The following is a 24,202-nucleotide window of genomic DNA, read 5'->3' as shown; positions in this document are numbered from 1 at the left end:
TCAAGAATACACACACGCGCGCACACACACAGACACACACACACACACGCACACAGACACACACACACACACACACACACATACTCACACTCACAGCCCCACAATCACACGCACACACATAGGCACACATCTTCCCCGAACACATCCCCCCAACCGCACTCACACACACACACACACACACACACACACACACACACACACACACACACACACTAACGCACACATTCACAGACACCACACCCACAAACAATAACACATGCCTGAAATCATACGCAAAATACATGAATGCATCTACAACAAAATGCCTATCAACAATGACAACAACATGAATGAATATTTCTCAATTTATGTTCGTAGACCTGAAGACAGTACCTTGAAGCATTAAAGCAACTGGCTTAGGAGAGGGCAAGGGCTAACAAAGGGTTAGGGCTAACAAAGGGTTAGGGCTAACACAGGGCAAGGGCTAACATAGGACTAGGTCTTACACAGGGTTATGGCTATCACAGGGTTAGGGCTAACACACCATTCAGACTAGGACTTAGGTGGTTAGAGTTAGGGCTAAGACATGGTTAGGTTTGGCCTAGGGTTAGGGCTAACAGTGTTAGGGCTAACACAGGGTAGGGATTAGAGCTAAAACATGGTTAAGATTAAGGCTAAAACATGGTTAGGGTTAGGTTTAACACAGGGTAAGGGCAAGCATTAGGGCTGTGACATGGTTAGAGCTAGGGCTAACACAGGTTAGGGGCTAGGGTAAGGGTTCACAACGAGTTAGGGCTAGGGTTATGGCCCTACCTTTCTAACCCCATCTGTCCAACCCCTACCTGTCTAGCTTTGCCTGTCTAACCCCTACCTGTCTAACCCCTACCTGTGTAACCTCACATGTCTAGCTTTACCTTTCTAATTCTGACTTGTCTAGCCCTATCAGCTAACCCCTCCCTGTCCAACCCCACCTTTCTAGTCCCACCGGTCTAACCACACCTGTCTTGGGTGAGGGTAAGCCCATTCAGTATACAGTGTAGTATTTAAAAGAATATACCTTGAATTTATGACATTTGGTGTGTGTTGGGAGTTTGTTTGTTACCTCATTCCCTCCCCTTCTCTCTCTCCTTATTTGGATGCTGACAAATTGATACCGATCTCCAGATGGCAAATTGACCAACATTCTTTTCCTTTAGAGTTTGGTGGGTAATTACGTTAACCATTCCAGTCGGCTAGTGAAGCATAGCAATATGCTAATGCATGCATATATTAGCATTTTTAGGTAGCAAAGAAGTGACACCAGCTGTATCATATTAGGGACTTGGAAAAAAGGACTTTACACAGCCAAAATAATGAGATTCACAAAGTGGTTTCACACCCAATTAAGACTAAAGCAAACTGTGGACGAGGGTTAATTGGGAAAAATTTCAGCCTTATTCCTTTACAGGAATAAGGCTTCCTTTTTACTTCAATCCCTTCATCCTTAATCCACTCCTGCGTCACTCAATCAATCCTTCAATCTATCATCAATCTAACCCTAAACCTAACCCTAGAAGACAGCAGTAGATCCTATGTCTCGACTGGAGGACAGCAGTACGTCTCATGCCTCTAGTGGAGGACAGCCGTAGGTCTCATGTCTCTAGTGGAGGACAGCAGTAGGCCTCATGTCTATAGTGGAGGACAGTAGTAGATCTCGTCTCTACTGGAGGACAGCAGTAGATCTCGTCTCTACTGGAGGACAGCAGTAGATCTCGTCTCTACTGGAGGACACCCATAGGTCTCATGTCTCTAGCGGAGGACAGTAGTAGATCTCGTCTCTACTGGAGGACAGCAGTAGATCTCGTCTCTACTGGAAGACAGCCATAGGTCTCATGTCTCTAGTGGAGGACAGTAGTAGATCTCGTCTCTACTGGAGGACAGCAGTAGATCTCGTCTCTACTGGAGGACAGCAGTAGATCTCGTCTCTACTGGAGGACAGCAGTAGGTCTCGTCTCTACTGGAGGACAGCAGTAGATCTCGTCTCTACTGGAAGACAGCAGTAGGTCTCGTCTCTACTGGAGGACAGCAGTAGGTCTCGTCTCTACTGGAGGACAGCAGTAGATCTCATCTCTACTGGAGGACAGCAGTAGATCTCATCTCTACTGGAGGACAGCAGTAGATCTCGTGGTCGTACAGCTTGACTAATAAGATAGGACGGCTCAGAGAGAGGTCTGTCAGGACTGAATGCTCAGCTGGCATTGAGCTCACTAACACTCCTCCATGAACGGTGGATACTGGGACCTGGAGCTCATGGGTCCTGGTCAGCTGGAATAGGATGAAATGAAAAGGAGGAGAGTGAGCATCAGAAGGGGAACACTGGGGTTTGTCTTTTGCTGTGTGGTCAAATACCTGCAGAGAACCCTGAGGCCGGGGAGGGGAGGACGATCTACCTGTACGCCCCCTGCAGCAAGACGCCCATCATTAGGGACCGGACAATCTGCTGGCAAAGGACCAGGCTATCTGCTGGTAAAGGACAAGACTATCTGCTGGAAAGGGACCAGACTATCTGCTGGTATATATCATTAATGAACTGTTTCTGGGGGGGAGTAGCACTTGATTAGAACTAGATTGAGCAAGAAAGAGAGAGAGAGAGAGAGAGAGAGAGAGAGAGAGAATCATGATACTGCCGTTTCCGACACAAGCAGAGATAAACAGTTCACTTTTGGTTGTATTATAATATATGATTATATTATATATTTCACTTGGAAGTTGAATGGGACTTGGACACATTTACTGTTTAAGACCATGATCATTTAACATCAATTGTTTTAAACAAATTATTTAGGGTATGCTCTAGACTATAACATAAAACCTCTACTAGTTTAAATCTGCATTCTACTCCAGAAACACCTCTACTAGTTTAAATCAGTATTCTGCTCCAGAAACACCTCTACTAGCTTATTTCTACATCCTGCAACAGAAACATCTGTACTAGTTTAATTCTACTTTCTGCTCTAGAAACACCTTTACTAGATTAAATCAGTATTCTGCTCCAGAAACATCTCTACTAGTTTAATTAAACTTTCTGCTCTAGAAACACCTCTACTAGTTTCAATCAGTATTCTGCTCCAGAAACACCTCTACTAGTTTAAATCGGCATTCTGCTCCAGAAACACGTCTGCTAGTTTAAATCAGTATTCTGCTCCAGATACACCTCTGCTAGTTTAAATCATTATTCTGCGCGGCGCTCGGGGTGAGTTGGGATTCCTTCCCCTGCGTCTGGTCAGCTTTAGATCGGCTGCTGAATAAATAACACACACATACGCACACACGCACGTACGCATGCAAAGCTAGTCCTGGAAACATCTAACAAACACTATATACATGTATAAACACACACCTTTAGTTACTTAAGGTTAGAGGCTGGAAAGGGGACTTTAGTTTCTTAGGGTTAGGGTTAGAGGATGGATTAGGGCCTTTAGTTACTTAGGGTTAGGGTTAGAGGCTGGATAGGTCTTTAGTAAGTTAGGGTTAGGGTTAGAGGCTGGATAGGTCTTTAGTAAGTTAGGGTTAGAGGCTGGATAGGGGACTTAAGTTAACAAAGAGATCACCATTGGATATACTAGGGTTCACCATTAGATATGCTAGAGTTCACCATTAGATATGCTAGTTCACCATTAGATATACTAGTTCACCATTAGATATGCTAGTTCACCATTAGATATTCTAGTTCACCATTAGATATGCTAGAGTTCACCATTAGATAACTCCTCACTCTGTCACTCTATTCCTCTATATAACTCTCAACATACCTCTTTATTCTTATTCTCTAACACTCTTCTCGTCTCACTCTAACCCATTGTGTTTCGGTTGCCCTAAGCTCTTTATTGTACAAATCTTTCTTCCTTTCATGTTTCTGAAGTCAGCTGTTGGCTGCTTTTCCATTTGACTCCATTTAGAGCCGTTGGCACCTATTATAGAAGACTATAAAAGATGTGTTAAAATCAAATACAATTTCAATTTGTCATTAAGGAGACAATTTAAAGATAATGAAAAAGGTAGTGGCTTTACGCCTGTTATTATATCTCATTTATTTGCTATGGCTACAATTTAGTCAGAAGATTGACTGCATTTACCATTTAATCTGATTTGAGAATCTAATAGAGGAGTCTGGCTGCTGATTGCTTTAGTGGTCCTTAGATCAGGGTAGTGGTCTATAAGTCAGGGTGGTGGTTTTTAGCTCACGGTAGTGGTCTTTAGGCCAGGCTAGTGGTCCTTAGATCAGGGTAGTGGTCTATAAGTCAGGGTGGTGGTTTTTAGCTCAAGGTAGTGGTCATTAGGTCAGGGTAGTGGTCTGTAGGTCAGGGTTGTGGTCTTTATGTAAGGGTAGTGGTCATTATGTAAGGGTAGTGGTCTATAGGTCAGGGCAGTGGTCTGTAGGTCAGGGTAGTGGTCTTTATGTTAGGGTAGTGGTCATTATGTAAGGGTAGTGGTCTATAGGTCAGGGCAGTGGTCTGGAGGTCAGGGTTGTGGTCTTTATGTAAGGGTAGTGGTCATTATGTAAGGGTAGTGGTCTATAGGTCAGGGTAGTGGTCTGTAGCTCAGGGCAGTGGTCTGTCGGTCAGGGTTGTGGTCTTTATGTCAAGGCAGTGGTCAGTAGAAGTCTTGAGACTTGAGAAGTGTCGGCGGAGCTCTCATAACGTGTTTCAGCTCATATTTAATTGACTTGCAAGATGGATTCTCCCAACCAATCAGGGAAGAGATGTCCTGATTGGTTAGTGTCGACAGGCTCTGTGTTGAGACTCCAACATCTGACAGAACATTTATTACTCCTTTACTCTCTCTCCTCTCCCTCTCTCTCCCTCCATCTCCCTTTCTCTTCCTCTCTCTCCTTCTCCCTCTCTCCTCTCCCTCTCCTTCTCCCTCTCTCTGTATGTCTCCATTCCTCCCTCCATTCCTTTCTCTCTCCCTCTCTTGATGTCCTTGGGGGAGGAGCCCATGGTTTCCCATCTTTGCCGAGATAAACACTTGAGATAAACACCTCTCTCCTCTGTCTCCCCCCAACCTCCTCTATCTTTCCTCTATCTCTCCTCTATATCTCCTCTCCTCTCTATCTCTCCTATATCTCTCCTCCCCTCCTCTATCTCTCTCCTATCTCCTTTCTCTCTTGGTGCGTTGTGATTGGTTGAACGCTTAAAGGGACATTACACAGGGGGTTAACAGAAGAGTTGATGTTTTATTGTTTATTTACAGCAATTTGACCAGGAGTCGGTTATGAAGAACTCTTCAAGTTTCATCATTAATATGATCATTCATAACTGCAACTCAACTGTTAATTATTCTGGTGAAATAATGTGCATAACCTTTGACCAAGTGGAGATATCGAAATGAAGAACAGCAGAAAAAGGAGGGATCCCTGTGTCCTGTGAGAGTTCAAAGTTCATCATGACCATCGCCTTTCTTAAACCTAAACTTAAACTTCAGGTGTACCATCTCACCCCTCACCCCTACTGCCTCACCCCTTCACCCCTCACCCCTACTGCCCCCCCCCTCACCCCTCACCCCTACTGCCTCACCCCTTCACCCCTCACCCCTACTGCCTCACCCCTTCACCCCTCACCCCTACTGCCTCACCCCTTCACCCCTAAACCCCTACTGCCTCACCCCTTCACCCCTCACCCCTACTGCCTCACCCCTTCACCCCTCACCCCTACTGCCCCCCCCCTTCACCCCTCACCCCTACTGCCTCACCCCTTCACCCCTCACCCCTACTGCCTCACCCCTTCACCCCTCACCCCTACTGCCTCACCCCTTCACCCCTAAACCCCTACTGCCTCACCCCTTCACCCCTCACCCCTACTGCCTCACCCCTTCACCCCTCACCCCTACTGCCTCACCCCTTCACCCCTCACCCCTACTGCCTCACCCCTTCACCACTCACCCCTACTGCCTCACCACTTCACCCCTAAACCCCTACTGCCTCACCCCTTCACCCCTCACCCCTTCACCCCTCACCCCTACTGCCTCACCCCTACTGCCTCACCCCTTCACCCCTCACCCCTTCACCCCTCACCCATACTGCCTCACCCCTTCACCACTCACCCCTACTGCCTCACCCCTTCACCCCTCACCCCTACTGCCTCACCCCTTCACCCCTCACCCCTACTGCCTCACCCCTAAACCCCTACTGCCTCACCCCTTCACCCCTCACCCCTACTGCCTCACCCCTTCACCTCTCACCCCTTCACCACTCACCCCTACTGCCTCACCCCTTCACCACTCACCCCTACTGCCTCACCCCTTCACCACTCACCCCTACTGCCTCACCCTCACCCCTTCACCCCTACTGCCTCACCCCTTCACCACTCACCCCTACTGCCTCACCCTCACCCCTTCACCCCTACTGCCTCACCCTCACCCCCTCACCCCTACTGCCTCACCCTCACCACTCACCCCTACTGCCTCACCCCTGGTTTACTCCTGATGAGGACAATTCAATGACACATAAACTCTCCTACACTCACACTCACACTAAAACTCACACTTAAACTCACACTCATCCACACTCACACACTCACCCAATCTCATTATGTCGACCACCTGCATTTCTAAACACGATAAATCATTTGAGAACCAGAAGTCCAGCTTCTCTCACCTTGTCTCCTTCTAGTCCATCCTACTCTCTCTCCCTCCCCCTCTCCCTCTCTCTCTCTCCCCCTTCCCCCCCCCCCCCCCCCCCCCCCCCCCCCCTCTCTCTCTCTCTCTCTCTCTCTCTCTCTCTCTCCTTCTCTCTCTCTGGTACAACGTGTGTACGTCTCTGGTTCTGGAGCCTTTTCATCTTCAGAAGAACCCTGGTGTCCTCTAGGAGTTCTCAGCGTCTGCATTAACATGCTGAGGGATGAGGGGTAAGGGTAAGGGTTAGGATGAGGGGTAAGAGTAAGGTTTAGGATGAGGGGTAAGGGTAAGAGTAAGGGTTAAGATGAGGAGTAAGTGGATGTGTGGTAAGGGTTAGGGTTAGGGTAAGGGTCAGGATGAGGGAGGAGGGATGAGAGTAAGTGGATGTGTTTGGTCTGGCCGAAGCAGAGCATTTGAAGGGTATGTTGAAAACACTTCTCCTCAGCATCACAGGATGATATTTGTAGAACCTTAGTAGCTGACGGGTCACAGCATCTGAAAACATCCAAACAATATGATAACATGATGTCTCATGCCTTTAAGTTTGACAATGTACAAAGGAACACCACTATATATGCCACTGTGTTTATTCATGAAGGCCTCCGTTGTCAAGGGTAGAGATCATCTAACCCCGCTGGTGGTCTCCTCTGAAGGATCTGAACCCTAGCGGGCCTTGAGATTAACATCAACAAGACATCCTTCTCCTTCTGAGAGCTTCTGAGAAGATGGCAGCGATGAGCAGGAGCTCCACAACATCAAACCAAATAGGAGCTTCATCACATGTTCTTCCACATTTGTTGTGTCAGTAAAAACGTGAAATATAAAAGCAATATAGCTTTTCCTGAAAAATCCAACACAGAAACGTGATGTGCTTCCTTACGTTAGCGTTCTATATAAGACTTTTGTGTTTGTTGTTTGTTTGTCTTTGCATTTATCTTAAAAGCAATGTGCCTTCTTCACACCTCAGACTAAAATGAGCCATATTTACAGCATTGACGCCAATTTACCATCATACTGTTCCTTTGAGATGAAAGAAGAACGACATTTAAGACATATTCATGTTTTGCTTGTGCTGAACTTGTAACGCATCAGCACTGGCCTCAAAGGCCATTTAAAATGGAGGCCAGAATAAATAAAACCCTCAAAGACAATCAGCAGGTGGGTGGAGCCCCCTTCACCACTATGGGTTCCTAATGGCTGGCGTTTCGTAAGCAAAGCATTTGGAAAAGGACCATCCATGTTCCATTATATTTGATTCTCAGTGTGTTCACTGCGGTCTAGTGTCTGGTACGTTCACCAGAGGAACTACAGAGGCTTTAAGTCTCACTGCAGGGCAACAGAGACTCTTCTCAGGCATGCTGTTTGAAAACACTGAGAAAAAATAAGTAGTATCAGAAAGTTGGCTTTGAAAGCTTCAATAGTTTGTTGTTCTGAATCTCAGGTATCCGTTTGGTTCGGCTCCTTCCCGGTGATCCTAAACCCTTCTGAGTTTAGCTAGTTGGATTAGCTAGCTGAGTCAGGCTGACTGAGTTAGCTTGCTGAGTCAGGCTGGCTAAGTGTAGCTAGTTGAGATATTCTAGCTGAGTCAGGCTAGCTGAGTTTAGCTAGCTTGGTTTAGCTAGCTGAGTTTAGCTGGCTGAATCAGGTTCACAGAGTTTAGCTAGCTGAGTTAAGCTAGCTGAGTTAAGCTAGCTGAGTTATGCTAGCAAGTTATGCTAGCTGAATCTAGCTAGCTACATAGCTGTGCTAGCTCCGGTTCTGGCGGGCTGTTGGGGAGCTTGGAGTGGAACAACGTCAAGGATGCTCTGATGCGCTCCACCTCGCCGGCCGGCAGCTTTAGGCGATGGCGCAGAAGGCAGCTGAACAGGTCCAGGGGCCGGGGGGCAGGAGGAGACAGACGGTTGACCCGGTCTCTCATCTCCAGAAGCATCATGAACGCTGCTTCCTGAGTGCCTTGTGTGTACGGGTAGTCCAGCTGCAGGATGAGATCCTTCATGCCCTCAGGGTCAAAGGGCATGCTGTATCCAAACACCTTCAATGTGTTGATCTTCATGGAGCCCATGTTGGACGTCTGGTCTTCCCCGTCCAGCGGCTCATAGAACAGTGTTTCGTTGACCACAGGGTCGTCTGTTATGATACGGCTTCGCAGGTAAATGTGCACCGTTTCAAAAAAAGACTTCCACTTGTTGCCCAGCGTCAGAGTCCAGTTGTAACACAGGGCTGTGGTCATGGGGGGGTCCAGTCGAGTCCTCTCCCAGTCAGGGAACACTGGCTGATTAACCGGCATGAACCAGCTCTCAGAGTGGCTCCCTCCAAACGGATTGACGTAGATGGCGGGAACCGGCTCTAAGGTGGAGTTCTTAGTGGAGCAGATCTGGAAGGAGATTCCCATGAGCATGTGGATGAGGTTGGACTTGTTCTTGTTGCTCTTCAGTGTCAACAACATCCTCTTCCTCCAAGCAGGATTGAACCAACTGCCCAAGCGAACATCGTTGCTGATGTAGATGGCGTGGACCTCCACTCTGCTGTCCAGACGCTGTAGCAGATATTTCACCTGGAGGCAGATTGGCACATCATGAGGCACTACGATAAGACACTGTGAAGTCCCTTTAAACACAGACACTATGGAATCACTGTAAACACAGATACTGTGAAGTCACTGTTAACAGACAGTGTGCAGTCACTGTAAACACAGACACTGCAAAGTTACTGTAATCACAGGCACTATGGAATCATTGTAAAAACAGACACTATGGAATCACTGTTAACAGACACTGTGAGGTCCCTGTAAACAGTAACAGTTCCACACAGACACTTTGAGGTCCCTGTAAACAGTAACAGTTCCACATGTCCCGCGGGAGGGGGGCGCTACCTCGCTGTCGGCCATGTCCAGGTCAAAGTTCAGGTAGCGGTCCAGAGACGCTGCGACGCTCGGCCGGCAGGATCCAAAATGGAGGAAGTTGCCGTGGTGACAGGCCCCACAGCGGGTGGTGTTGTCAGGAGCGCAGGCGGAGCAGGAGCTGGGGGAGGAGCCCACCACACAGGGAACGGACCCCTGGCAGGAGGGCTGCTCCACAGGACAGTTGCAGCTCCGCCCCTCCTCGGAGAAGGAGCCCAGGGCGCCACGCTCGCTGCAGTAGAGCAGAGACTGGACCCCAGACCACCAGGAGGAGAGCCCCCTGCAATCACACACACACACACACTGAGGGAGGGCCAGGACACACACACACACACACTGAGGAGGGACCCGGACACACACACACACACACACACACACACACACACTGAGACAGGACCTGTGACCACCAGGACGCCAGCCCCCTGCACACAAACACACACACACACACACACACACACACACACACACACACACACACACACATACACACACACAGTGTGTGTGTGTGTGTGTAGTGTGCAAGCTTGCAGTGTGCAAGAATAGCTTGCACACTGCAAGCTCTATTGTCAGTGTTATACAGCCTGTATTCTCAGTGTTATACAGCCTGTATTCTCAGTGTTATACAGCCTGTATTATCAGTGTTATACAGCCTGTATTCTCAGTGTTATACAGCCTGTATTCTCAGTGTTATACAGCCTGTATTCTCAGTGTTATACAGCCTGTATTCTCAGTGTTATACAGCCTGTATTCTCAGTGTTATACAGCCTATACCTCTCTCTGGGCAGGTGGATGCGGGGCCGCCGGGGACACCTCCTGCTAAGGGTAAACAGCTTGCGGACCGTCTTGCGGGCTTTCCCCAGGACCAGAGCGCTGCTGGCCTCCAGCTGGGCGAAGCGCTTCTGCAGCTGGAGGTCGCCGGTCCAGGACTCAGCGATCTGGGACACATTCAGGAAGTGGTGCGTGGGGAGGCGCCGCAGGAAGGACTTGAACTCATCTGAGGAGGAAACCACTAGTGAGCGATGGAGAGAGGCTGAGAGCCTCCTGGGGAAGGACCCGACCTGCAGTTACTGACGGCGGGCTGGAAGACGGGCAGCGCTGGGAGCTTCTTGTCTTCTTCAGTGCATCAGACACTACTCGCCACTAACCCCCACCCTGACGTACCCTCTGATTTCCAACTGTCACCTGGTCTCCCTCTGCCTTCACGCTGCCGTCTCCCTCTAGAATCAACGAACTCATTCATAAATCCAAATCTTCCTCCTGTCACCTTGACCCCCTCCCCACAGTCCTGGTCAAAGCTTGCCTTCCCTCTCTGCTCCACCTCATATAAGACATCATTAACTCCTCCCTTGCCACTGGAATTATTCCCAACCCCTACAAAACTGCTGCAATAACCCCTATTTAAAAAAGAAATACTGGAGTTGACCCCAACTACTTCAACAATTTCCGTCCAATTTCCAACCTTCCATTCATTTCCAAAATATTAGATAAAATAGTCACCCCTCAGCTCCATTCCCACCTATCCCACCACAATCTGTATGAACAATTCCAGTCTGGATTCCGCCCCCTCAATACCACTGCAACGGCCCTCATTAAAATCACTCGTTTACATGCACAGCTTAATCCGATTAAAGCCACAGTTCAACTATGCTCCTCAATCGGACAACTGCAATTGTCAAAAGCCAAAGTTCCTTTACCATGGGCAAGATAACCCTCATTACGAATCTTTACTTGTCGCTGAAGTACCAGAGATTCTGAGAACCAGACGCAGTCTTTAAGATTCATAATATCAGAGAATATCCCTGTCAGTTCGGCCGCGGCGCAATGAATAAATAAAGATTGTAAAAAAACATTTATTTTGACAGATGTGCCCGAAGTTACTATTTTACAACCTTGTTGATGACCAACACTTAGAACACATGTACTTTTAATTAAGCCTTGGGTGAAATCGAAGTGTTACACCTGTCCTGCTGTTCCCCGACCGTAGTCAAGGAGCACAGCAGAGACGTTCCCTCCAGGGCCGATGTTCTCTCGGGGGTAACACCCTTCACTTTGACCGGCAGTGGGTCTGCTTATAGGTCCGAATGAAGCGGCCACCGATTATTGACAGGCTTTATTTGTAGTTCAACTGACTTTACAGTACACATTTGACACAACCAGACTTGTTCATTCACTAAACTGACACTCACAAACACGTTTACATGACACTCAAGAAAATCGAATTATTGGCTTAGTCCAACTATGATTGGATTATTAAGATGCATGTATACACATTAGTCAGACTATAATCGAATCGAATCGAGTTGCTCATAGTCGAATTAAGACACCTAGATTATTTGATTGTTAGTCGAATTAAGCATGCATGTAACGGATCGGATCGCATGGAATCGGATTTTGCTTTCTGCGCATGCTCAAGATTTTTCCCGGGGGCCGTGATCCGGAAGTATAAGGAGACGATAGTCGTGTTGTTGTTGCCGTCGGAAAACGAGAGACGGCAATTTATTTAAAAAGGTAGCCGGTGTCGTGCCAATGTAGTTACCCCCTATAAAAAGTGTGTCACCACCAACATGCATTCAGTACACGACATGCTTCTGTTACGAGAGTAGCGTATGTGTGTGCGCGAGAATGGCAGTGTGAGGGTGTGAGTGACCTCAGCGAGTGAGTGGACGAGCGAGGAGAGTGAGCGGTTACGCTTGTCAGTTTAGTGAATGAACGAGTCTGTTTGTGTCTGTGCAAACGTGTACTGTTAAGTTAGTGGAACTACGGATAAAGTACCCAGCCTGTCAATAATCGGTGGCCACTTCATTCTGACCTATAAGCAGACCCACTGCCGGTCAAAGTGAAGGGTGTTACCCCCGAGAGAACGGCCCTGGAGGGAAGGTCTCTCCTGTGCTCCTCGACTACGGTCTGGGAGCCGACAGCAGGAAAGGTGTAAAACTTCGATTTCACCCAAGGCTGAAATAAAAGTACATCGATTCTAAATGTTGGTCATCAACGAGGTTGTAAAGTAGTAACTTCGGGCACATTTGTTAAAATAAATGTTTTTTTACGATCTTTATTCATTCATTGCGCCGCGGCCGAACTGACGGGGATATTCTCTGATATTATGAATCTTAAAGACTGCGTCGGGTTCTCCGACTCTCTGGTACTTCAGCAACTAGTAAAGACTCATAGTGAGGGTTATCTCGGCCATGGTGGAGAAGGAATTGGGGTAAGGGAACTTTGGCTTTGACTCTCTGAAGCCCATATTGAAACTCCATTGTTCCGACCAAGAGGTCGGAACAATGGACCGTTGGAGAAATGACATGGACCCGAAGTGAACTGACAGCTGTCTACTGAAAACATCTGTCTCGAATGCTGCGGCCGCCTGAGTTTGTTGTTGCTAGTGAAGTAAAGATGTTAACCGGTGGCTCTATTACCACTAGTTGAAATGGGCACAGCGCCACCTATCGTACCGGGGTAAGAAATGCTTCGGCCAATGAATCGATTTTCTCACCGCCATGTATACTCGGACAATTGCAGTTGTCCAATTGAGGAGCATAGTCAAACTATGGCCTTAATCGGATTAAGCTGTGCATGTAAACGTACTCGCTCTCCTCGCTCGTCCACTCACTCGCTGAAGTCACTCACACACACACTGCCATTCTCGCGCACACACATACGCTACTCTTGTAACAGAAGCGTAGTGTGTACTGAATGCATGTTGATGATTATACACCTCTTGTAGGGGGTAACTACATTGCCACGACACCGGCTTCCTCCATCTTCTTCGCCAACTTTTTAAAAAAATCTCGAGCATGCGCAGAAGGCATAATCCGATTCCAATCCGTTTGACCGTAAACATGCACGCTTAATTCGACTAACAATTGAATAATCTAGGGGTCTTAATCCGACTATGAGTAATTCGATTCGATTCGACTTTAGTCCGACTAAGGTGTATACATGCATCCTAATAGTCCAATCATAGACGGACTAAGCCAAACATTTGACTTTCTTGAGTGTCATGTAAACGCACTGACTGATGCCCTCCTCATTGCAGCTGACCCTTGACTCCTCACCATCCTCATCCTGCTTGATCTGAGTGCGGCCTTTGACACCATCTCCCACACCATAGCCTACTCCTCAATAGACTTGGACTTTAGTTTGATGAACTGCAGTTCATCAAACTAAAGTCCTTCACTTCCCAACCCTCCTCCATCACCACATCACCTCTTCCTCTATCGGCAATATCTTTCGTCACTATAATATTCACTTTCACTTGTACACTTGACACCCAGCTCTACCTCTCCATCAAACCTGACTCCTCCCTTCCACCATCACTCCGACTTTAAAACCTGGTTTACCTCCAATTGTCTACAATGTAACAGCAATAAACCAGTTTATTCTCACTGGTACTAAATCAACGCTCTCCAAATTCCATAGCTTCTCTATTCCAATCAATAACACTCCTGGTTTCCCCTCCCCCAGGTCAAGAGCTTGGGTGTCATCCTCGACACCACACTCTCCTTCCAATCACACATAAATAACATCACCCGCACTGCTTATCTTCACCTCCGCAATATTAACCGTCTCCGGCCCTCCTTCACCACTGACTCCGCTGCCATCCTCATTCACATTCTGTTCATTTCAAGGCTTGACTACTGCAACTCCCTCCTCTTCGATCCCCCCCCCCCCAAAAAAAAACCTCCATAAACTCCAACTGGTTCAAAACTCAGCAGCACGTATCATCTCTAGAACACAGTCCTCTTACCACATCCCCCCTGTCCTTCACCAGCTTCATTGGCTCCCGGTTCATTTCCGTATTCAATTTAAAATCCTCCTCTACACCTTCAAAGCCATCCATAATCTTGCCCCCACATACCTAACAGACCTCAAATTGCCACTCCCTCCCGTGAACTCCGCCCCTACTCCTCTGTTCACCTCACTGTCCCCTCTGCCCGTCTCACCACTGTTCTGTGTATCTGTTACTGATTTTATAAATGTTTTTCTAATGTACGGTGTCCTTGAGAGCCATGAAAGGCGCCTTTAAATAAAATGTATTATTATAATTATTATTACTCAGCCCCCGCTACCCAGGGACCAGCTGCAGCAGGCAGGAGCCCCCCGGGCACCTGGGGGCCCCCTGCTTACCTAGTGCCCCCTGGTCTGGGATACCCCTCGGTCAATGTTCCTTCACACTCACCCCCCAAGGAGTGCTGGTGTATTAAAACAATGTAGAACTTAAGGTGCTACGATTGCTTGTGTCCAGCATTCCAGTGCTGATAACCGTAGCAACCAGCTCCTCTGTAACAGCTACAGAGTAGCTGGTTGCTATGGTAACTGTCATCCCCTATAGTTACAGTCTAACTATAGGTGATGACAGGTTTGGTTTCAACCAGAACCTAGTCTGTTTACCTTTCAGTAACCCCATCCTTTAGAGGAGAGCAGCAGAGCGAGGGAGAGTCAGACACACACACAAACACACACACTCACACATATAAATATATGTGTGTCATTCCATGCCATGCTTCAATGAGTTGACTGCTTTGTGCCAAAGGCAGCATCTCCCATGCTCAGCTCTCAACCCTATAATCCCAAACTCTCTCTATTGGCCTCTTAGAAAGAGTCCTCTCACAACTGAATGGTTCCCCACAAAGCAACACGTACCAAAGGCCGACCTCATCAGCCAACCAACGGGCCTTGATGGAAACATGACGTGTTGTGGAGATGAGAGGTCTTTACCTGAGGCGGCTGAGCTAGAAGATAGAGACTCTGACCGGCTGGCTCGTCCCAGTGTGAAGGTACCTTGGTTTGGTTCAGGATCTCAATCTGCTGCTTGACAATCGCACGTTGTACTCGATATCCTTATAAATACCCTGTCCCAAAACCTTCACCAAAACACTAGTGTTAGGATGTTAGACTAACCTAAACCCTCACAAAAACACTAGGGTTAGGATGTTTGACTAACCTAAACCCTCACCAAAACACTAATGTTAGGATGTTGGACTAACCTAGTTTAACGTGTTCTGAATTGTTTTAAGTTAATAGCTGTTATATATCGTCATAAAGAGTTAATTAGCCGCTCTGAATCGTTGTAGAAAGTTAATCTGCCGTTCTGAATCGTAATAAAGAGTTAAAGAGTCTATGTCAGTGTTAAGGAGGGATGACCCTTGACCTCTGTTACCTGACTCCATGAAGTGTTTGATGAATTCGCTCCAGGCGTCGTTGCTCTTCTTCAGGTTCTCCTCCATGACTCGGATGTCGGCGAATGGACAGTTGCATGCTGGGAAGTGTGCGGAGCAGCGACACCAGCAGTCATTGTTGTGACAGAGAAGCTCTCCCTCCGAGCTGCAGGCCACATAGCTGAGGGCCGCCTCCACGAAGCGGCCGCGCAGAAACCCCGGGAGCACGGCCTGCAGACCTGAGACACAACACCAGTATGAGATCTACTGCTACACAACGCACACTACTGCTACACAAGCATCAGTATGATACCTACTGCTACACAACAACACACTACTGCTACACAAAAACACAATACTGCTACACAAGCATCAGTATGAGATCTACTGCTACACAACAACACAATACTGCTACACAGCATCAGTATGAGCTCTACTGCTACACAACGCACACTACTGCTACACAACAACACACTACACAACAACATACTACTGCTATACAACATCAGTATGAGCTCTACTGCTACACAACATCAGTTTGAGCTCTACTGCTACACAACAATACAATACTGCTACACAGCATCAGTATGAGCTCTACTGCTACACAACATCAGTTTGAGCTCTACTGCTACACAACACACTCCTGACAGTGCAGGGTGACGGTGCAGGTGGAGGTGGAGGTGGAGCTGGAGGTGGAGGAGGAGCTGGAGGTGGAGGTGGTGGTGGAGGTGGAGCTGGAGCTGGAGGTGGAGGTGGAGGTGGAGCTGGAGCTGGAGGTGGAGGTGGAGGTGGAGGTGGAGCTGGAGGTGGAGGTGGAGCTGGAGGTGGAGGTGGAGCTGGTGGTGGTGGTGGAGGTGGAGGTGCAGGTGGAGGTGCAGGTGGAGGTGAAGGTGGAGGTACAGGCGGAGGTCCTACCTTGCAGGTGGATCTTGTTCTCGGGGCTGTGCACCAGGACGGAGCTCACAGAGTCCAGGCTGTCATAGTTACTGCATCCCAAAGGCCCGGTCCTCGTCTCCGTTACCTAGGAAACCAAACACTGTCATAGTTACTGCATCCCAACGGCCCGGTCCTCGTCTCCGTTACCTAGGAAACCAAACACTGTCATAGTTACTGCATCCCAACGGCCCGGTCCTCGTCTCCGTTACCTAGGAAACCCAACACTGTCATAATTACTGCATCCCAACGGCCCGGTCCTCGTCTCCGTTACCTAGGAGACAAACCTCTTATCTCTGTGACACATCCTTCATGTAAACACCATATAAAATAACATAACATAACATAACATAAAATAACATAACATAACATAACATAATATAGCAGAACAGAAAGAAAGATAAAGAAAGTATTCCCAGCTCAGCAGACCACCTCAGGAACGACAATGCTTTTGATCTGGGTAGCAGTGCTACACACATGCAACATACCAACACAAACACATGCGCACAATACAAACACACTAACACAAGCACATACACACATACAACACAACAACACAACCACATACACACGATACAAACCATCCAACACAACATAAGTTCATGCGATACAAACACACCAACACAAGCACATACTCGAGATACAAACACACCAACACAACACAAGCTCATACGATACAAACACACCAACACAACACAAGCTCATACGATACAAACACACCAACACAAAGCTCTGCTGAGATATTGTGGCTCAACATCGCAGCACTCAGCCTCAGTCAGACAGATCTACTCTTTAAGGAAGAGCAGACCTCCTACTCACCAGCTGTCACTTCTCCCCCCCACACACACACACACCAACAAACACACACACACACACACACACACACACACACACACACACACACACACACACTGCACTACACAGAGAAATTCCATAGAAGCGCGTTGCATTGTAACCTACGGCATTGGTTGGTTGAAAAACATGATTAGTGTCAGTACAGACGATGAGTCACTCTGTTCCAAAGGACTGTTCACCATCACTCCCACACCCACAAGTACACAACACACCCAAAAGTACACAACACACCTACACTCACAACTACACAACACACCCCCACCCACAAGTACACAACACACCTACACCCACACCTACACAACACATCTATACCCACAACCACACAACACACCCACAAGTACACAACACACCCACACCCACAACTAAAAAACACACCTACACCCAAAAGTACACAACACACCCACAGCCACAACTACACAACACACCCACAGCCATACCTACACAACACACCCACACACTAGGGCTAGGTTGTACCAGACCTAGCACTAGGGGTAGGTTGTACCAGACCTAGCAGACGTAGCTATCTGCAGGTGGTGTTCAGGTGTACCTTTATAGCTGATGTGGCTATCTGCAGGTGGTGGAGCCTCCTCAGAGTGATCTCTCGATCGGTGAAGTATGAAGCGGCCAGCTGGTGCAGCAGCTCCAGAGAAACCACAGAGCTGTTCCCAGAGCCAGAGTCCGACTTCCTGTTCAGCTTCTGTTTGTCCAGGAAGATGGTGAGAGACTCTTCCCCTAGGAGCAAACCCAGGGTCAGGGTTAGCGTAAGGGTTAGGGTTAGGGTTAGGGTTAGGGTTAGCGTTAGCGTTAGGGTTAGGGTTAGGGAGCAGGGTTAGTGTTAGGGTTAGGGTTAGGGAGCAGGGTTAATATTAGGGTTAGGGTTAGGGAGCAGGGTTAGTGTTAGGGTTAGGGTTAGGGTTAGTGTTAGGGTTAGGGTTAGGGAGCAGGGTTAGGGTTAGGGTTAGGGTTACCTAACAGGGTTACCATGAGCAAAGCCTCACAGATAGAAAGATGCTGAGGAGAAGGTTTACTGTAGTTAGAAGGTCCTTCTCACCTCCCAGGGTTGCAGAGACCAGGAAGTGGGTCCCGTACTTTTTGATGAGGTTCTCGTTGATTTGTTGCAGGGTGGGTCGTCGCCCTAGCAACCGCAGGTTGCGTAGGAACTCAGGCGCTAGCGGCAACGGAGCTCGCAGTGAATCTCTTTTCTCCGTCACCAAGCTGCTCACCTTCCAGTGGCTGAACTCCCTGTCAATCAAAATACAAATGCAAGGAATAATCATAGTACATTTACATTTAGCAGAGGCTTTTATCCAAAGCAATTTGAGAAAGATTCACAAGGACAGCAGAGTCAACCCGGCGACAGCCAGCTCCTCAGGAGCCGTTAGGCTGCCTTGCTCAGGGACACCACGATGAGATCAAACTAGCAACCTTCTAGTTGCAAGGCTATATGTGTCATACATATTTCGTTTGAGGTTTAGGGTAAGGGTTAGGGGAGACTAAGTTTAGAACGGGTTAGTTTAGCCAGTTCTGTAAACGGGATAATACACATGATTCAAATGCCTTCACAAACGGTCGGCAGTCCAGGACTAATTACACTGAGATCACATACACACACTCACACATTCAGACGATTCAAACACAGACACTAACCACTTCTCCAGGTTAGTGTAGTCCTATCACAGCCACTAACCCCTTCTCCAGGTTAGTGTAGTCCTAACAGAGCCACTAACCCCTTCTCCAGGTTAGTGTAGTCCTACGAAGCCACTAACCCCTTCTCCAGGTTAGTGTAGTCCTAACACAGCCACTAACCCCTTCTCCAGGTTAGTGTAGTCCTAACACAGCCACTAACCCCTTCTCCAGGTTAGTGAAGTCCTATCACAGCCACTAACCCCTTCTCCAGGTTAGTGTAGTCCTAACAGAGCCACTAACCCCTTCTCCAGGTTAGTGTAGTCCTAACAGAGCCACTAACCCCTTCTCCAGGTTAGTGTAGTCCTAACAGAGCCACTAATCCCTTCTCCAGGTTAATATTAGTGTAGTCCTAACACAGCCACTAACTCCTTCTCAACCTAACCAAAGTGAGTCTGTACATATTCAATCAAATATTGAACATTAACCCGACCTGAAGATGTATGTTGATTTAAAGTAAGAGGATGTATCTGGATTTAAGAAAGAGGAAGCATCTAGATTTAAGGTAAGAGGAGGTATCTGGATTTAAAGGAAGAGGAGGTATCTTGATTAAAGATAAGGGGAGGTATCTGGATTTAAGGAAGAGGAAGTTTCTTGATTTAAGGTAAGAGGAGGTATCTTGATTTAAGATAAGAGGAGGTAACTTGATTTAAGGAAAAGGAAGTATCTAGATTTAAGGTAAGAGGAGGTATCTGGATTTAAAGGAAGAGGAGGTATCTTGATTTAAGGGAAGAGGAGGTTTCTCGATTTAAAGGAAGAGGAGGTATCTTGATTTAAGTTAAGCAGAGGTATCTTGATTTAAAGGAAGAGGAGGTATCTTTATTTAAGTTAAGCGGAGGTATCTCGATTTAAAGGTAGAGGAGGTATCTTGATTTAAGATTAGAGGAGGTATCTTGATTTAAGGTAAGAGGAGGTATCTGGATTTAAGATTAGAGGAGGTATCTTGATTTAAGGTAAGAGGAGGTATCTTGATTTAAGATTAGAGGAGGTATCTTGATTTAAGGTAAGAGGAGGTATCTGGATTTAAAGTAAGAGGAGGTATCTTGATTTAAGTTAAGCAGAGGTATCTTGATTTAAAGGAAGAGGAGGTATCTTGATTTAAGTTAAGCGGAGGTATCTCGATTTAAAGGAAGAGGAGGTATCTTGATTTAAGTTAAGCGGAGGTATCTTGATTTAAAGGAAGAGGAGGTATCTTTATTTAAGTTAAGCGGAGGTATCTCGATTTAAAGGAAGAGGAGGTATCTTGATTTAAGGTAAGAGTAGGTGTCTGGATCCAAAGGAAGAGGAGGCATCTTTATTTAAGTTGAGCGGAGGTATCTTCATTTAAAGTAAGAGGAGGTATCTTGATTTAAGGTAAGAGGAGGTATCTGGATTCAAAGTAAGAGGAGGTATCTTTATTTAAGTTAAGCGGAGGTATCTTGATTAAAAGAAAGAGGAGGTGTCTTGATTTAAAGTGTACCTCATGCTGGGGTTGATAGGGGAGGTTAACCTTATCCTTATCCTTCACAGTGGTGGGATGTGGTAATCGTTGCCATCGGCACCGTATTGAAGAGCAGAAGCCGAGCATCGTTTACTGTTCTGCCTCCGTCTCCCTGAGCGACCAGAGAGCTGCTAATGAAGATGGATGCAGCTAATGAAACCACTTAGCACGTAGCAACTAGCCTCCCTGGTCCCAGCGCTGGCCATCCCCACTCTAAACATATTAAACCATCATATAGCGCTCTAAACCATCCTATTAAACCATCATATAGACACTCTAAACCATCCTATTAAACCATCATATAGACACTCTAAACCATCCTATTAAACCCTAACCCATCATATAGACACTCTAAACCCTCATATACACTCTGAACCATCATATAGACACTCTAAACCATCCTATTAAACCATCATATAGACACTCTAGTCTAAACCATCCTTTTAAACCATCATATACACTCTAAACCATCATATACACACTCTAACGATCCTATTAAACCATCATATAGACACTCTGAACCACCATATAGACACTGTACCCATCCTATTAAACCATCATATAGACACTAAACCAGAGGTCTTCAACAGGGGGTCCGCGACCCCTAGGGGGTCCGCGGAGGTACTGCAGGGGGGTCGGGAAAGATTTGGTTGATTAGAAAAAAATGCTATATCCCCCCCGGAATTCTTTCCACAAATTCAAATGTCTTTAAATACATATTAACATGAATCCAACACACTAGCCGCGTTTACATTTTACATTACTTTTGATCAGATTTCTAATCGGAATAGATCTATTCCTATCATGCAATCCGAATGTACTATATATATGGCATTTACAAAAGTGGTAAGCGTACGTTCGTACGCACGTACGGTCTCTCGCGCACACCAGACAAATCTGGACTGGCTGCGACATTTATATGTATTTGATTTTGATGAAAGCCCAGCAGGAGAGAGCTTTTCTCTGCCTGCTCTTTCAATTAAGAAGAAGGACAGCACAGCGACGTCAGTTTCTCGTCCGGTCTTTATATATACCCCCTTCTCCGCCGCAAACAATACGCATTTGGATGAGAGTGCGCAGCCAAGACTGTTGGGAGAGAGAGAGTGCTGTTATGTAAGGGATTATGTACAGAATGCCGGTCATTATCGGAAAAATAAGCCATCAGCAGAGAAATAGTCCGCCAAAGACGTTGACGTCGCTTAGCAACAGGACACGCTGGGGTTGATAAGTTACCGGACTACTTGCGGAGTGATAAGAGAGACACTAACAAACATCACTAATTTTCGTTTCCACATTTATGCTTTAAAAATGTCCATTTGAATAGCTTTTATGCATGATTATATGCAATTGATCTTGGCAGGTATCAGTTTATTATGTTATGTTATGTTTATGAATGGCAGTGGCATGGCCACCCTACTCACTGTACCTTGCACATGTTTCAAATAAAAACATGAATATATGAACCTGTGTATTATTTGAATATCTTAGTATTGAATGCAAAATAACAAGGTACATTTATACATGGCACAATAGGGCCAGTTTAATACAAAAAACATTTTATACGATATACAAGTAGGGGGTCCCCGCTCCTTCTCTCCATCAGTTTGGGAGTCCTTGGCCTGGAAAACATTGAAAACCCTGCTCTAAACCATCATGTAGACACTCTAAACCATCCTTTTAAACTATCATATACAATCAAAACCATCATATAGGCACTCTAAACCATCCTATTAAACCATCATATAGACACTCTAATAATCCTATTAAACCATCATATAGACACTCTAAACCATCATATAGACACTATAAACCATCCTATTAAACATCATATAGACACTCTTAACCATAATATAGACACTATAAACAATCATATAGACACACTAAACCATCATATTAACAACTTCATATATAGATATATAGATATATATTTTTTTTTAGGGTTTATTTGATAGGAACAGATACAACTCATGTGGATTGTGCACCATCCACATGAATTGTATCTTGTATCATAGCATTTGTAGCTTTAGCTAATTTCCAATGCCAATCCCTAGAGGGGCCTTTAAAATAACATCCATAAAAATATACGAGGAACAGCCTATCCATTCATCCTTCCTCTGTTCTACCATTCATTCATCTATACATTCATCCATCCATCCATATATGCAATAATATGTTCATATACTAGCCTACCACTCCCCAGCCTAGTCCTATATATTGCAAAAACAATATCCACCCCACCCCCCTCCTGCCCGTGCTAACATTTCTGCACACATACACACACCCACATTTAAGATCTTTCCACCCCCGCAATCACACACACACACTCACAATTAAAACCTTCCCGAAATTCCCTATAAGTGGCTTGATATCCCTCTAAACCATCATATAGACACTCTAAAGTTTAGAGTGTATAAGATGGTTTAATACGATGGTTTATAGTCTAAACCATCATATGAAACCAGTTAGCATTAGTTTAACCTCACCAAGTCACTCTCCTTGTCTGTGTTTATAGGGTTAGTGTTAGAGGTTAGAGTTATGGTTAGGGTTAGAAGTTAGAAGTTAGTGCTGGAGGTTAGAGTTAGGGTTAGCAGTCACTGTTAGAGGTTTGAGTTAGGGTTAGAGGTTAGTGTTAGAGGTTAGAGTTAGGGTGAGAGGTTGGGGTTAGGGTTAGAGTTAGGGTTAGAGGTTAGAGTTAGGGTTAGAGTTTAGGGCTAAGGTTAGAGGTTAGGGTAAGGGTTAGAGGTTAGAGGTTAGAGTTAAGGTTAGGGGTTAGAGGTTAGAGTTAGGGTTAGAGATAGAGGTTGCCGTTAGTGTTAGAGGTTAGAGTTAGGGTTAGAGTTAGAGTTAGGGTTAGTGACCTAACCTCACCAAGTCACTCTCCTTGTGTGTGTTTATACTTTAGTTGAGAAGACACTTGACCAGGTCGCACACACACACAGAGAAACACACACACACACACACACACACAGAGACACACACACACATAAACACACACACGCACACACGCCCACACGCATATGCACATGCACACGCACACACACACACACACACACAGACACACACACACAAACACACACACACACACACACACACACACACACACATACACACACAAACGTACCTGTAGATTTTGTATCGGGTGGAGAAGCTCTGCAGGAACCTGTCTCTGAACTCAGTGTACTCGGGGCAGCGGTGGAACGGCCCTCGCTCCGACAGCAGCCAGTCCAGCTGGCCTCCACCCAGCACCCCCACCCGAGAGGAGGAGGAGGAGGAGGAGGAGGAGGAGGCGGAGGAGGAGCAGAGCAGTAGAGTCCAGAGCAGCATGGAGCTCAGCCCGCTAGCACGGGAGCAGCAGCGCTCTCTTCTTATTGGCCAACGAGTCGTCATGCTGGGAGGGCCGGGAACCCGGGAGCCGCATGTCTCCTCCGTCACCTCGGAGACCTGCACACAAAACCCATTACCTACTGGGAACCTCCACCCTGACCCTAACCCTTACCTCCACCCTAACCTCCACCCTAACCCTAACCTCCACCCTAACCCTTACCTCCACCCTAACCCTTA

General features: G+C 46.6%; 1 protein-coding gene across 1 annotated transcript; it reads right to left on the bottom strand.

The window, feature by feature from the left end:
- Positions 1 to 8,362: 8,362 nt before the first annotated feature.
- Positions 8,363 to 24,028, bottom strand: brinp2 (bone morphogenetic protein/retinoic acid inducible neural-specific 2; the record flags this gene model as incomplete). The annotated part of the gene is made up of 8 exons (XM_079750419.1): positions 8,363 to 9,187; positions 9,506 to 9,812; positions 10,304 to 10,526; positions 15,693 to 15,929; positions 16,606 to 16,711; positions 18,026 to 18,210; positions 18,530 to 18,720; positions 23,763 to 24,028. 8 exons carry the CDS (start codon positions 24,026 to 24,028, stop codon positions 8,363 to 8,365), a joined length of 2,340 nt encoding a protein of 779 aa, XP_079606545.1.
- Between the last annotated feature and the right edge of the window lie 174 nt (positions 24,029 to 24,202).

The sequence above is a fragment of the Pollachius pollachius genome (assembly GCF_949987615.1).
Source record: "Pollachius pollachius genome assembly, chromosome: 14".
In the NCBI taxonomy this organism is placed as follows: domain Eukaryota; kingdom Metazoa; phylum Chordata; class Actinopteri; order Gadiformes; family Gadidae; genus Pollachius; species Pollachius pollachius.
This window is presented reverse-complemented; position numbering and strand designations above follow the sequence as displayed.